At 39.0% G+C, this 15804-nt stretch overlaps 1 protein-coding gene across 1 annotated transcript in view; it reads right to left on the bottom strand.

The window, feature by feature from the left end:
- MBTPS1 (membrane bound transcription factor peptidase, site 1) overlaps positions 1 to 14892 on the bottom strand; it is a 23640-nt gene extending 8748 nt beyond the window's left edge. The window contains exons 1-15 of the mRNA XM_010163725.2: positions 14706 to 14892; positions 13293 to 13550; positions 12678 to 12881; positions 12150 to 12260; positions 10737 to 10846; positions 10238 to 10354; positions 9158 to 9225; positions 8425 to 8527; positions 7092 to 7243; positions 5985 to 6146; positions 5261 to 5405; positions 3991 to 4179; positions 3199 to 3371; positions 2088 to 2203; positions 599 to 755 (exon numbers count right to left, since the gene is read on the bottom strand). Coding sequence (XP_010162027.1) covers positions 599 to 755; positions 2088 to 2203; positions 3199 to 3371; positions 3991 to 4179; positions 5261 to 5405; positions 5985 to 6146; positions 7092 to 7243; positions 8425 to 8527; positions 9158 to 9225; positions 10238 to 10354; positions 10737 to 10846; positions 12150 to 12260; positions 12678 to 12881; positions 13293 to 13550; positions 14706 to 14892 — 2252 coding nt within the window. The remainder of the gene's footprint in view (positions 1 to 598; positions 756 to 2087; positions 2204 to 3198; positions 3372 to 3990; positions 4180 to 5260; positions 5406 to 5984; positions 6147 to 7091; positions 7244 to 8424; positions 8528 to 9157; positions 9226 to 10237; positions 10355 to 10736; positions 10847 to 12149; positions 12261 to 12677; positions 12882 to 13292; positions 13551 to 14705) is intronic.
- Positions 14893 to 15804: the final 912 nt, after the last annotated feature.

The following is a 15804-nucleotide window of genomic DNA, read 5'->3' as shown; positions in this document are numbered from 1 at the left end:
TCTTCCTTTGGCTCAGGTGAGGCAAAACCAACCATGTCATTTGCTTCTCCTTTTTTTAATGAAGCAAAATGTTATTTACTCATAAATTGCAGAACAGATCTTTCTGGCTTAACAGTAACACAGAACAGGCTGACAACTACAGTAATTAGGAGGATCCTTCTCACCACTCACTGATGATATTTGCATATTTTGCCTTTATACAATTCACTGGAACAATTTCAATAATGGATGCACAACCCAGCGATTCTGTTTGCAACCCACATTTTCCTTCTATTCAGCTCCTCGAAAGTGAAAATATATCCATTTTTCTTTGCTTGACAGTCTCCCATTTCTTACTTCCTTTCCTTGTAAATGTTTTTCTGGGCTTTAAAAGAAGATGATATTACCAAGGGGACCTTTGCAATCATGACAAAAACAGGTAGCTATTCTCCTTGAGCTGCAACTTAATGTCACTTCTGCTCTTCAGGTAGTCCTTTCTTACAGGTAGCATGCAAGCACTGAAGTACAGCCTATCACATTTGGGATTTTTAGGGTAATGTCTGCATAAATGTCAATTCTACAGCATATTATTTCCCAAAGAACTCACACAAATCAGTACCTTGTGTTTTCATCATAAAACTTGACTTTTCGCATCACAGATGTGTTGTACCAGTCACTGAACACTATAAGTGAAAGTCCATTATCAACATCCCTCCTCAGCTTGGTGATCTCTTCAGGAAAATATTCTTCCTCACTGTCCACCATCAGTAAAGTTCCTGTGTGTAAAAACAAAACCAAGACTTCACCAGGCTGATCATGGTAATGTTATTGCTACTCACACAGCCCATGCAGAAGTCAAAACAAGCGCACATTTTGTACAGTATCTGGTCCATGTGCCCTGCTCTGCCAGCTCACCTAAAGAGGAAACATTGAAGGATGGGAAATATAAAAACTACTAATCAAATGAGGTACAACATAAGAATGGGCTTGTAACACCACCAGCATGGCTGCTGCACAGGAAACACCTGCAAGCTGTTGGAATAACCACACGAGGACTACTAGAAAAGATGAAAAATCAAGTGTACCCAATCCTCTCCTCCACTTAGTGCAACATACAGTAAATATCCTGAACTACTCTGGGATATTATGTAGGAGAAAGCTGGTTCAGGTTTTCCACCCATTTCTCCAACAAAATGATGGTGAACCAGAGGAGAGAGAAGTCCCCTAGTGCTGCTCCCTAGCAGCTATAAAACCAGTGGTCTCAGAAGACAAACTATGTTGTCACTTTGTTAAGGGCTACCATTTCTGTACCAGATGCACAGCCACTGAACTCAAAAACCAACACTGCGATATTTACTGAAGAATCAAGATAAACAAAAGATCACTGCTGACATTTCCAGAACTAGAGAATTGTCAGGAGAATGCACCTTCACTTTACCATCCACTGAAGAACATGGCAGCCCAAAAGAGAAGAGGGTCTTGCTCCAGCATGTCACGGTTAAATAGAGGGGAATGCTGGAGCAGAAAAGAGCAGGGACAGCTTGGTTTGTCCCTTGCCTGGCAAATCTATCAAATCTCCTTCCTAACAAACACAGAAGAAACAAGCCACATACTGCTCTGCAATCACATATGGTTCGATGGAATACTTCCCCCACTCTTTTAAAACTATCCACAAAGATGAGTGTTTTAAAACACCACTGCTGAGGAAAAAAAAAACAAAACCAGAATGGACACTATTTCAGTCTGTTATTCACATCATGCTTCACCTTGACTGTGCCAAAATCTTTCGGGAAATACAGTTCTGCCTTTGTGGGATGGAATACCGAGGGGCTTTTAACCCACTCAGAGGCAGGCTTTCCCTCTCATTTTTTTCATAAGGATAGAAAACTGCAATAATTCTACTAGACTGCCAAGCAAGCTTCTGCAGCCACACTTTACACAACTAAATATCAGCATATAAATAATAAATACACCTACTGTTATAGTATTTTTCTACTACCATGAGAGTTTTTCTTTGCATCCTCACAATATTTTTAGTCTTCCAAAACCCAGGCTATTTTAGGAAGTACTTAACAGTATGGAGAACAAGGCAATTAACTCATGCTTACCATACTGACTTGCATCAAAACATGTAAATGGGGAACCAAGAACCTCAACAAAGTACCCCATGCTCCTTAGATGCTGGTACATGTCCCTGAAGTTTGTGTGGATATGGTCACCATTCCTTAGGAAAAGAAAAAAGTGTTGAAGACATTTAAATCCAGCATGCATAAATCTGATTTAAATCCTCTAATTATAGATTACTTTCTATTTTCCTTTCTAAAAGGTCCATTTTTAACAAATGATAACCTGTAGTTTTCCAAGCACCATCTCCTCTTTGCAAAATTCTTCACAAATGACACTGGTTCCGAGTGCTACAGAGAAGAGTTAGTTATGCAGGCAAAGCCAGAGCCTGCGCACGTCCCTCACAAAACACAATTCCACATGTTTGCATCACACCACAGAGAAAAAATGCTGTATGAAAACCACATGCTCCTCACAGGACTGCCTCCTTGCAGAAAAGCAGTAAGAGCAGTTTTAACCACTAACTGGAAGAAGCAGACAGCAGCACCTGTAATTAATTGCTGAAAGTCAGCAGAGAGTTCCTGTCCATTTGCCATATCTGCATGCTCCAAGTGGTTTTCCAAAGTCTTGGTGACTGATCCAATTTAACCCTCACTCACACACTGTTGTCCAATTCTTCCTACGGATGCTTTCCCTCTCTAAGACATCAGGTCCACTGAGCCTCGCCCTGCTTCAAAACCCGAGTCTCCCTCAACAGACAAGGAGTTTCTTCTTTAGGATTCAGTCTTTCCAATTTCTCGTGTGTTTTTGATAAGTGAATGCTGAAGCAGCTAATAAAGTGCCCCCCCTTAACTTCCTGGGAGAAATTAGGGCAGAGAAGAAAAATGCCACACTTTGAAAGCCAAACAAAAATCTCAGTGTCTTAAATGTGCGTTTTAAGCACTTTTCATTTCATGTGAATAAAGCCATAGAGAAAAAAAGAAAAATCCTGCACCAAAAGCATGCAGAGCCCAAGTGCTTTTCATGGATTTCTTAGAAAAGATAATCCCATGCCACACTGAAAAAGGTCAGAGCTCTCTGGCATTCAGCAAAGCTATCCCGTATCATTAACACACAATCAAGAAATACTGATTTAATAGAACCTGAGATAAATACCAATCTAACGGATCATTCTTCATCCTCAAATTATCCCTGGGGAAGTATCCTGGTGGATAACGGAGATTATGATATTGATCCCAAAGGACTCGCTTACTACGAGGTGGAGTAGGAATAATCTTCACTTTTATTGGAAGCTTCACCATTGAAGTCTGCTCTGCACCATTCTTAGACTGAAGGACAGAACAAACTACAGTGAAATCCTTTTTCCTCACAGGAACATTCACCAGTTAACTGTGGATTGTAAGAGACCAAGAAAACTGAGGTATCAAATGTGCTTATAGTCACCAGTACCAGCTCTGGAGACAAAGAGATTACTTTTGCCTTAAATCACCATAGCATTTTCTCAACAGTTTATATTTGTGCTCAGAATGTAAAAGACTTAAAATATGTTACAACTGTGATTCGGTTCAATTGTTCAAAACCTTAAAAACTTCTCTAAAGAACGATTAAGCATGGTTCTAGAAGAAATATGTTTAAGTAATCTCTTTTTCAAAACACATTATTTAGAATTCACAATAAACAAATGAAATTATGAAGTCGGTCTCAAAGAGAGGTTTTCTGATTGTAAAGCACATCCAAATCACAGGTTAGTCCTGCTCTCAACTACAAAGATCATTATTTGTACCCTCCAATTTCCTGACACAATTTGTACTCTTCAATTTGCTGAAACAATCTTAACTTGTTTCAAATGACAGGACCAGAGCAACACCTTAAAAAGAAGGTATTTGTATATTGGGAACCAGTTTTAATAACTGTTAACACAGAAAAACCAAAATGAACAGAACTTACTTCATTTTCTGCAGGGGATGATACCGTGATCATAACATGACCTTGAGCAATGCCTTCCCAAGACGCTGCTTTCTTGGCTACAGAGATGGAAATTGCTAAGTATCCAGACCAAGGCCACAACGCAGGGGAATAGGAGAAAGCCACTTCGATATTGTCCCCATTTTGGGGGAGATAGGGTTGCCAGTCTGGCTGTGAAACGAAGAACATAGAACATCAGTAATACAGGATTTGCAGTCACTAATTTCAGGCACGCAGCCCTCTTCCTTTGCACAAAGAAATAACAAATCTTAGCTTTTCTGAAGATTATGTCCAATTTTTAAATGTCCACAAAGCCCAAAAGGTTGGTGCTGTGTCAGTGAATCAACCCAATCGTGACAGCCCTAATGATCCAGCTTTCCAGAGGCAGGATTCTCCAAGAAGCTATCTGAACAGCACGCTGCCTAACTGCACCTGTTTTAACATTTTGGGGTCCTGAGCAAAAATGTATTGGTAAGAACACAAAATATCCTTTCAGTAACAAAGAGAGCTATTGCTATAACAGACACAGGGAAATTACATAGCTGTGTCTGAGAATTATCATAAGCTTATTATGTTGCATAAGAGCTTCAGTGCCCTTTAATGTAAGCTTAAATCTAAAACAGACCTCAGGATTCACACTAAAATATTGAAATTAAGCTCATTTACATTGGCTAGAGTTTTGGGATAGGTGTGTTCTTTAACTTGTATCAATTCCCAAATCTGTCCTACATTTGAACTTACATAATGCTTAATAAAAAAAAAAAAAGAAAATGAAAAACCTCCCTAAGTCAACCAACGTGCTCAATATCACTGGTGTAAAAGAACAGGTTTTGCAGCACACCTTGGTAAGTCAATACATTCAGGTCATTTTGACCCATGATTCATAACGTCAGGATTCTTTACGAAGATTGCTTATGCTCCAGACCAAAAAAAAAAGACAAGGAAAGTCTATCCAGAAGATTTTAAATGCTACTGAAGAAAACAAAGAAATCTCTAAGTACCTATCAATCCAAACTGGTTTTACAAAGATAAAACACTACACACCCCTGAAACCAACGCACTGCTTGAAAACTTGCTGACAGCTCATGTTGACAAATCTTACATCTGCGTGTGTCCTTGAAGATGAAACATCTGGCATCTCTTTCAGTAGTAAGAAATCTGATTTCTCTTACGAAATTCATAGCTAAAAGTTATTTCTGGGAAGCTTTTAGCAATATTAAGAGTCAGGACTTGGAACAATGTGAAGTCTTACCTTGTCTACAATTCTCCCAGTGACTCCCATACCATTAAGGATAGTAACATTCACAATGGTTGGCATCCCTCCATAATATATGGGCTGAGAACAATAGGGCCACATGTAGGGACATTCCGTCAAGTCAATATAGCTTGGACTTAAACTACAGTAGGATGGAGGAGGTAAAATTGAAAAAAAAAAATCAATAAACAGAAGAACAAACCACTAGACATAACTATGAAAAAATTACAGATAAAACATGCCAGTTGGAGTTACTCTATCAAGCTCTCACCTTGCTTTCCAAATCTGCCCCAAAATCTTCTTCCCTCCCCTGTAATCTTTTTTTTAATTTAAAATTTTGTGAAAAGATTTTCATACACAAAAAAATAAACTTTTCAGCACAGTGAGAATGTTCTTATTCTCAAAAGTTAAAATTTAAGTACTTTTCCATTGTGTTCCTCAATGTTATGTCCATTATTCATAACACCTGAGGCTAGAAGAGAAAGTTTTAGTTCTCAGAGACACTTCATCCCCTACACTGCTATAACTTAAGACAGAAAATACTTGGACTTCTTATCCATTCTCTTGTCAAAATTCATGCTTCAGGATCACATAAAATCTGGGCAAGTTCCCTTTGTTGCATAAGCACAGATTGCTCAACTGAGTTACACATGCATCACCTGCTCTCTTAAAAGCAATACAGCAGATTAGAGTGTATCATTGATTAAGGATTAAAATTAACCTGGCCTGTGGTTTATAGCTGTTGAGGATCTGATAAGCTCTCAGAAGATCCAACTTGCCATGTCCTTGTTCAAACATGTTGACTCCAGGAAGCCTACGTGCTGATGCAATAAGTGCCTGCTTCATACTTGCTGGATTCACCATTTCACGCTTCTGAACTGTGCTGAAATGGGAAAAAAATAGATCACATCAGGTGGTCTTTATTCTAGTTTGTAGCTTGTCTTGTTTACCATCCTGCCTTAACAGTCATTTGATTTAAAGAAAATGCAATGAAAAATCAGTTTACTGTGAGCAACATCTTCTGTTCATATTTGTTTATTATTACTTGATTTCTCACTGGAACAGCTAAAGAGTGACAAGTTTCTGACACATTTCTCTTAAATTAAAACTACTATTGTATTAATTTTTCTCCTTACAATGTACTCCATGACCAGCAGTCATTACAAGCAGGGAAGTATCTTTACATGCTAAATAAAATACTCAGAAAATCAAAATCTCTGTAACTGGAAACTTTGTGGTACCTTTTGCAACATGACTCTTCCAAGGGGTAAAAAATAGCTTTGTTGTTCAAAGAAAAATGCACCATTTCATGAAGGAAATACGATGACAACTTTGAATTTCTGGCATGTTCCTCAAATAAAAGCTCGTCTCATCCTTATGTAGTAGCACTGACAAACAGCAAGTACAGACTTGTAACTCTCACCTTCCTTTCAAGTTCTTCAGTGTACAACAGATGACTTATGCAACCAGATAATAGACATAAAACCCAAAATCCTATAAAATTTGCAAGTACTTAGATAATTATCTGCTGCAGGTGCCTACTTTGAGCAGCTGCTTTTCTACAACAAAACTAACAGAAGCTTAGCAAGCCAAAACGAGACAAAATTACTTCATAGTACTGTTCTCCCTAGTTCTATTTTCAAAGATGTAACTATTATTCAAAACAGTTCTCAAGTTCTTCCCAGGAAACTTAGAAGTAGTCAGACAAGGTAATGTCTCAAGCAGAAGAACTGAGATTTTTATCCACCGAGTCTGTTTTCCTACATCTAAACACAATTTAGTTTTACTTGGTGGGTTCATCTTTTAGAGGTTCTTATTTCAGACTTACCTCACTAACAAAGTAACAGCACCTGCAACCACAGGAGATGCAACGCTTGTCCCAGAGAGAGAGCGGCATCCACCTTTCATACCAGAACCTCTCACTCCAGAGCCATACGTAACAATATCAGGCTTCACTCTACCATAACCTCCAGGCAGCTCCTGTGAAAGAAAATTAGGATATATTATTGTTAATGAACACTGGTTGCTTCATTTGGGCATTTAAATTAACTGCAGGTCATTCAGAAGTAAAATTATCAACTAAATTAGGCAAGGTTCAGCATCACAGAATAGCAAGCTGTTTCTGACAAGTTCTCAGTGTTTTAATGTTAACATTACTGCCAATTACTTCAGGATCTATGCTAAGCATGAAATCGGTGACAAAATGGTTTCAGGACAGGGAACTGCTTGAGAGAGTCCAGCACAGAGCCACCAAGATGATGAAGGGAGTGGAGCTTCTCCCTTATGAGGAAAGGCTGAGGGAGCTGGGGCTCTTTAGCTTGGAGGAGACCGAGGGGAGACCTCCTTAATGTTTATAAATATGTTAAGGGTGAATGTCAGGAGGATGGAGCCAGGCTCTTCTCAGTGATGCCCAATGGTAGGACAAGGGGCAATGGGTGTGAGCTGGAACACAGGAGGTTCCGCTTAAACTTCAGAAGAAACTTCTTTACAGTGAGGGTGACAGAGCCCTGGGACAGGCTGCCCAGGGAGGTTGTGGAGTCTCCCTCTCTGGAGACATTCAAAACCTGCCTGGACACCTTCCTGTGTGATCTCATTTAGGTTCCTGCTCTGGCAGGGGGGTTGGACTGGATGATTTTTCGAGGTCCCTTCCAATCCCCAACATTCTGTGATTCTGTGAAAATGATAACCACATTGCTACCTGGCTAATGAATGAGATGCAGCACAAACAGAAACATACAATAGATCCCTTACACAAGATCACAACGCAGTCTTATCTGAAATCATGTGTGCAGTACCCAGCACCTCAGATCAACAGGCAAAGAAGTGCAATGTTAGATGCAGCATCTGGAAATCCTAGGATTTTTGCAGATTTAACCACACATGCAAGTCCTCACTGTTAATCAAAAGGGACTGGACATTTTACAAATACATCAAGAATGTTCGTAGTGGTCAAGATTAATGATGGGAAACCCTGACAAGAACATTAAGCTTCTTGCTTGAAGATTTATAATCTTTAAGTATTCTGATCTTTGATGAAATCTTTTATCACTGGTTGCTCCAACACATACCACCTGCACAGGATTAACCCTTCAAAAAAGGCTCCCTTTCCAAGGCCCTTATTTTGGCTGCAGATGTGCCTGGCCATAGTCAAAGCATCTTACCCAAGTGGTCATTCCCCTAGATGAAAAGCGAGCTATATTATCTTCAAAGTCAATGCCACCTACTCCAATCACATCCATCTGGTCAGCAGGGTTATTGAGAGTCCTAGAACAAGTTGGGAGATGGAAAGATTAAACAAAAAAAAAGAAACTAAAAAAGCCCACCACAGTTATAAGTTTATTTTGATAATGGACACACTGACATCAGATTTCTGTCAGACACTCTTTTTAACCTCCACAGAAACAAAGTCTGGTCCTACGTGATACAGTTATACTTACCAGTGAGAGTAACCTTTCAGGCAGTTAGTAACTCAGTAACTACCAAACCATGTATCTTGAAGACAAAACAAAATCTTTTTTTAGGCATTTGTTTTAGAAATCTACTACAAATCATTCTGGTTTGATCCCTTCTATATTCCTGAAGCCCAAGATCAGTACCCAAAGATATCTGCTCACACTAACAGGGAAATGACAGCTGGAAGTACTGCCATTTTTCTTTTACTGACTTACTACTGCTTCAATGAAAAATATTTAGCTAAGTTAAGTAGCTCATAAAATGCTGTACTACTACAGCAAGATAAAGACAGTGGAAAGTGGGAGTTTAACTTGAGTCACTTTCTATAAACAGATTACAGCAAAAAGGAAGAGGGAAAACTTCCTGACCAAGCACAACTACTTCCACAAACATATAATAACAACATATTTGCTTTTCTTTGAAGTGGTCATTGAAACTTACCCGTACAAAGGGCCGTCATTGCCAATAGCAGAGACCATGATGACGTTGTTAGCCGTCAGTTCCCAGACCTACAAAAAATAACGTTTACCATAAGGCTCTGCCACAAAAAAAGAGACTTTTCCAAGAAATGTACACTCCATGAGGCCTGACATAAGGGAACAATTAGTCCAACCCCTCTTTCTTTACTGAGACCTATAAAATACATCTTACTGGTATACTGAGTATTAAGCTCCAAACTTTCTTAAGATTATGTGACCAATAACCCAGCCTCGTCAGCAGCACTGCTGTTAATATGTATTTAGGTTATATCAAAGGAAAAACTCCTGCCCATAACAAAGCACTCCAGATGCCAAAGTCAAGTTATTCTGAATCCCCTCCAGTAATACTCTGGGGAGAGTAGTGAAGTCACTGTCAAACTAAATTTCAGTGCAGGTTATCATTAAAAAAAAGAAAAAAATTCTATGCCTCAAATCCCTTAATTACCCTTTACAAAGAAAGATTTTATTCTTTTTTAAAATGTAAATTAATTCACTCAGTGCTTCTGAAGGACAGATCAACAATTCGGGGAACCATGACATTTATGAAGACAAAAACCTAATTCCTGAAACAAGTATCGCATACCTGAATCAACTACCTGTACTTTTTACCTATTTCTTATTAAACGATTTGCTGTTAAATTCACTATACATACTTTTACCATAAAATACATTAACCATGCAGAGATTTAAAAAAAAACCCACAAAGGTAGATTTCAGTTAAGCTTCTATTAAGGGCCCAGTTAGTTGCCTGCTTGGGAGTCCCACTTTCTAGCAGTACATGCAGCATTTTGTAAAAGGGCAAGCTTCCATAGTCTCTGAATATCTGGGTTGTGTCTGTTGGGGTTTTTTTTAAATCCATTCCTTAAATATATTCCTAAAAGCCTGTACACTGTAAAAAGCTTCTCTCATGCAAATGGAACTCCACAGAAACTGTCAGCAGCACCAGAACCTGTCAGCAGCTGCAGCAAACAATTAGCTCTGTGAGTCCAGCATTTGTGTGAGGGATATAAATACCATGACTACTTTATTTCTTTCTACTAACCTTGTCAACAAACGGATGATCCATGAAGTCTGGTCCACCAATACTTAGATTCAATACATCTATCTTCTTTAAAATTGCATAATTAAAGGCATCCAGAAACCAAGATGTATATGAGACCTACGTAAGAAAGAGGGGGGAAAAAAGCTACCATTGGAAAATCTAGTGATTCCATGACAATACAGACTTCAGATAGAGAGGAGAAACAACACCAAAATAAACTACAGAGGTGCCAACAGTCTCCTAGTACTCAGTTACATCTGAGTGACTGATCCAACACTACACAGAACAGACTTCCACACATTATTTCTGAAAAATATACCAGATTTGGAAACTGTAAGACATCTTGTAGTAAGTTTCTTTTAAATAGAAAGATGTATCCTTCTCACTTATCAAAGAAAATAAGTCAACAATCACAAGTACCTGTAATATTCACAAAGGAAAGGATTAATACAGCATTAATCTGGAAAGGCAGAAATTGAAACACATGTAAAATAGTTACCTGGTTATTGGTGAACACTCTAAAAATGTGCAGTTCTGCATTTGGAGCAAATCCCTGGCATTCTCTCATGCTGGCTATCACACCTGCTACGAAAGTCCCATGGCCTAAACCTATCACAGGGAGAAGGAAACCAAATAAGATGTTAGAAGACAAACTCTTTCATTGTCAAGGACTCATACTGTTAAACACTGTCTACACCAAAAATCACATCAATCTAACAAACTTTACAACAAACTGCAAACACTAAGACCAGTCCCAGTCTTGAGTCATATTTTAGCACTTGGTTCAGTGGGGCCAGAACTTCCAGCACTGCGTAGCCAGACAACCAGTCGATGAAACTCTAATGCTACACTCCCCAGTCTACCCACTCCTGATCAATGCCAATGAAATCAAGGTATACACACAGCAATCAGGAGTGAAAAATGATTTTGGAATAATGCAAGGCCAATGTATTTTTATGGAAACTGCTTTAAAGATTTTTATCCTGACTCTGCAATAACCATATCTTGTTAAGGATGAAAAATAAGACAAGAAAACACTTTTTTTCCTCTCCTAAGAAAATAATTTAGCTTTTGCTTTATGGGATTGCCTGCATTACATTTCTGTATTTCAAATCTACCTGTCCAGCAACCATCTGGGCAGAGAACTAATAAAAAGTACTACCAAAAGCAGGTGCTGCAATGCAAAGAAATACTACGTATGATTCAGGTGCACACGAGACTGAGCAAGATATACCTTGAACTCCGAGGGGGTTAAATTGCCAACTGACTCACTGACCCAGACTGTATGAAGTTAATAATCTGTGAATACAGTCAGGGCAAGGTAGGGTCAACATATGAAAAAGGAACACAAACATACTGAAGAAAATAAAAAGTTCTTTGGAATGTTGATGGGCATGAGCCAGCACAGTGTGTGTTGATGAAAATTTATATAGATTTGAAAAAATCTCACAGGAAGCTGCCAAAACTCTCATGAGTTTAGGACTGCACAGTAAAGAAGGAAATGTTCTCTCATAAGAATGGAAATAGCTATGCAGTGTGAAACAGCAGAATACATCAAAAAGAACAGGAAACAACCAGTTTTGTGGGGTTTGCTCTCACCTCCTCCTAATCTGACAATGTACTTATGCTTCCATAACATCTTCTTGCCCTGACATTTTTCAAAAACGATGATGAAACGCCACATATGATTCAAAGGAGACTTATGCAACATCCTTAACCTTAATACTCTTTGTAGAATTTGCTACGAGTACAAAGTGCTCGGTACATTGCAAAATTAAGCTTAAAATCGCAAGAGAGACAGTTTCAAGTTTCAGTTGTGATGTTAGCACCACAGCAGCAATGACAGTTTTACAACAGAAAACAGAAAAGGCCGGTGTCAGGGACAGTTGGACAATTGTGCACAGTAACTCACCGTCATCCAAGGTTCTCTCATTAGTCCAGTTTGTTCTCTCCTTTACATTTTTGAAATGTGGATGTTTCTCACTCAGACCAGTGTCAAACACTGCTACTCTCACACCAGCACCTGTAATAGAACAGCACTGCTTCTTGTGATTCAGCTTTACAGCAACTCCATCAAGACAAAGAAAACTTTTATGCTTAATGTAGCATGCAATTTACAAGCTCAGTAAATTATAGATTTTAAAGAAAACTCATATTCCAATTCATTCAATTCATTCCAATTCATTCCAATTCAAATTCAGCTTACAGATTATAAATATGACTGATTTCTCTTAAGTGCAGTACACACACACACAGAAAAGCACTCTGTAAGTGCACAACATATCTCAAAACAAAGTATATCTCAATTTTTCTGGAACTGGCACCCAATGAGAGATTAACACACAGGAGCCAATTAGCCTTTCCTTACACTTCATTTGTTTTTTCAAATTGCTTTCAAAGGAGGCAGTTGTTCTAAGCCAACAGACAAACAAAAGCATACCTGTGTAACCCATCTGCCAGAGGACATCTGCCTGCAAGGTCTGAGCAACTTGGCGTGGGATAGCTCTCAGCAAACGCCTGCTTGAGTGTCGACCTGTAGCATGCCAGAAGCCAGAACCTAAAGAAAGACTTGCTCTTCTCAAGGGACGAGATGACTGCCATTTCTGAGTCCACCTGGTTTCATTGCAGTGCAACACTGGATCAGCTACGCAGAATTAGGACGAAGAAGAGAAAAAACAGTATGAGAAAAAACACAAAAGAGCAAATTCTTATGCAAATATACACATCATACTGTTATAACAAAAGTTTTAGATGAATGACTATCCATTTCCTCTAAGCAAAATCAGTAAAAGCTTCTGTTTTATCTACTACAGACAGAGTGGTCCACAGTTCCAGGTAACTGACTGCTGCAAAAGAAACATTCCTACATTGCCACACTTTAGCAAAGGTATGACAAGACCCTGATCATTTTTTTTAGGCAAAAGAATAGATTTCTGTAAAAATAAAGAAAAACTGTAAGGCAATTCCCATTTGTGTAATGTCAAGCTGATGGTCTGAAATAACGCTAAAATGTTTCCAAAGCAGATCTCATGCAGCCACGCTGACAAATACTTACACTCCAAATATTTGAGTGACCGGAAGACCTTCCGCTGAGGTGTTACACGCTTGATGTTTGGATGATCTTCCAGTGTCAGTACTCCAGCTTTCTGTTTCTCATTGATCTGAATAACTTCAAAATCACTAGGATAGTCACTGGCTGGGTTATTTCGAGGTACAATCCTCCAGTTCTCAATATCACTACTTTTTAGTGCACTTGAAATAAATTTACTTCTAGCTTTAGCTGTGAAGTATCCATTAAAAGCCACAATATACTCTGGAACAAGAACACGACTTATCAGAACTGATGTTTAAGCAGCTCACTCATGCATTCACACTGCAAACATCCAAATATTTCCTTGTTTTTCTTTAACCACAACAAATAATAAAAATCTGAGGCACTTTGTTGCTTTTAGAAATCTGCAATTTATTTCTGCACTACATAATGCTTTTGGGTTTTTTTTCTCTCTTTTTTTCCCCATCAGGAAACCTGCAAAATATGATAAAAACCTTTGAAAGGAAGGTAGAATTGTAAATATCAATTTATTTACACAATAAATTGATGGGAGAGGGAACAGACTTACTGTTATATCCAGCAGTATAAACTGCTTGCCATGCCAATTCAATATGCTGCTCGACATGGATGATTTAAAGAATGAGTTTTAGAGCAAATTACTGCCAGCTACACACAGAGAACGAAGCTGGTCCCAACACTCTGGTCCTTGATCTGCATCAGTGATTTGTGAGCAGTCCTCAGCCCCAGCACACGCCACAGCATTCACGTCATTAAGTCTTTGTCTAATTACACACAGAAATGTTCCCAGACATCCTGCCTGTAAGCACCCAGCACACACAGCTTCACTGTGGGAATATTCCAGGTAGCTCAGGCAGTAAGTGGACGCAGGGTGAAGGTGTCCTACTGCTGTCCTCTGTCATCTCAGCAGTGATATCTGCCTCATTTTGCCTTTTACCTGCTCCCTTCACAATTACCTTTGCAATTTTTCCACACACGTGTTATTGCTTCCAAACTTTTTACTGAACAAACCCACACCTTCCTCACCCCTTCAAGGCTCACTTGGGGTTATGTTTCATAAAAGAGCCTCAACCACACCACCGGCCAGGTCACAACAGCTACTAAACACACCAAAGTGACCAGGTCTGCCCACCTGAGCCTTCATCCTCCACTTTCAATTTTAATATCTTTATTTCCCCCTGTCTTCCTTCTCTTGTTCTTTGAATCTTGTCTCCAGTTAAACCAAGAACCTTTGAAAAAATCTGTTTCTCTTTTTGAATAAAGAGGATTTAGCAGACGATATGCTTCTACAGAAACTCTCTGGATGTTACCATTGCACAAACACCACAAATCAGTAACATACACTTGAAATTCACAGGGTTTGGGGATTTTTTTTTAACTGCTTAACTCTTTTATTACCATGCTCGACGACTGTCGAAGTGAATTCCACTTTCAAAGTAAGGCGAGAACATCCAGGACATATGTGAGCCTCATGAGAGGAATTCCCTAGTCTGGTACTGAAGTGTTTTTTGCCACAGAGTAAAATAACAACCAGAACAAACCAGATGTTTGCAGACTTCATGGTCATAGAAGAAAATATTTCCATTCCAAAAATTCCGTATATTCAAACCACAATTTTCTTCTTTATAAAAACTAGTTCATTTTTGTTTCAGTAAACGTTGCTTTCACTGTGCCGATCAACTGGATATTCTTAAAGCTGCTTTCAAAATAAGTAGAGATTTCATGGTCTTTCCAGGTTCAGCCTTGTCAACAGGCTCATTTCTTTCTCCGCTTCTTCTCCATTTTGTATGGAAGGATGTGGTCACTCGGGATGTGGTAGCTGAGTCCTGTACTCCATTTCTGATGGCAAAGTTAACTCCCTGGAAGAATTAGCAAAGCTGACTGCAAGCCAACCTGCAAAAGGCAGGGCAACAGAAAAGAATTAGATTCACATTTGTGCAGATGTATAGCCTGAAAATCACAAAAGACAGACAGCGTTGGCAGTTTCAGTATTAGAAATAACATGGGAAAAGTTGTTCATATGTTTCATTTAGTAATTTTTCACAAACATTCAAGTCTCTTCCTGGCTCACCCAGAGCACATGTGGAACACTTAGACAACAGAATAGGCAACAGTGACAACCAAACTCTACCAACCTTTGTGTAAGGAGAGCAAAGAGAACAAAACAACACGTCAGGCCCATGGAAAGGAAAAAGGAAAGCGCAAAATAAAATACTAACATGACAAAAAGTGCCCACAGACACCTAAAAAAAGCTTTTTTTCCCCCATCAGAAATGTGGCAAATAGAAATTCTGCTCTGGTACCTCATTTTACACGAGGACAATCAGACTCAAACTCTACGACAAGGGCTGGTAAGGCAAAGAGATACGACAGGAATCAAACTTTCAGTCTCTGTGCTTGTAAGAGAAAATCAGCATGGAAAAAGTTTTTCATATTATCTTGAGGTGGAATGCGAGTTGTACAATGTGGGCACCCAAGAAAATAAGGGCTGGTATCA

Source organism: Antrostomus carolinensis, unplaced genomic scaffold (assembly GCF_000700745.2).
Source record: "Antrostomus carolinensis isolate BGI_N321 unplaced genomic scaffold, ASM70074v2 scaffold32452, whole genome shotgun sequence".
Taxonomy (NCBI): Eukaryota; Metazoa; Chordata; class Aves; order Caprimulgiformes; family Caprimulgidae; genus Antrostomus; species Antrostomus carolinensis.
Note: the sequence above shows the minus strand (reverse complement) of the source record. Positions and strands in the feature narration are given on the sequence as shown.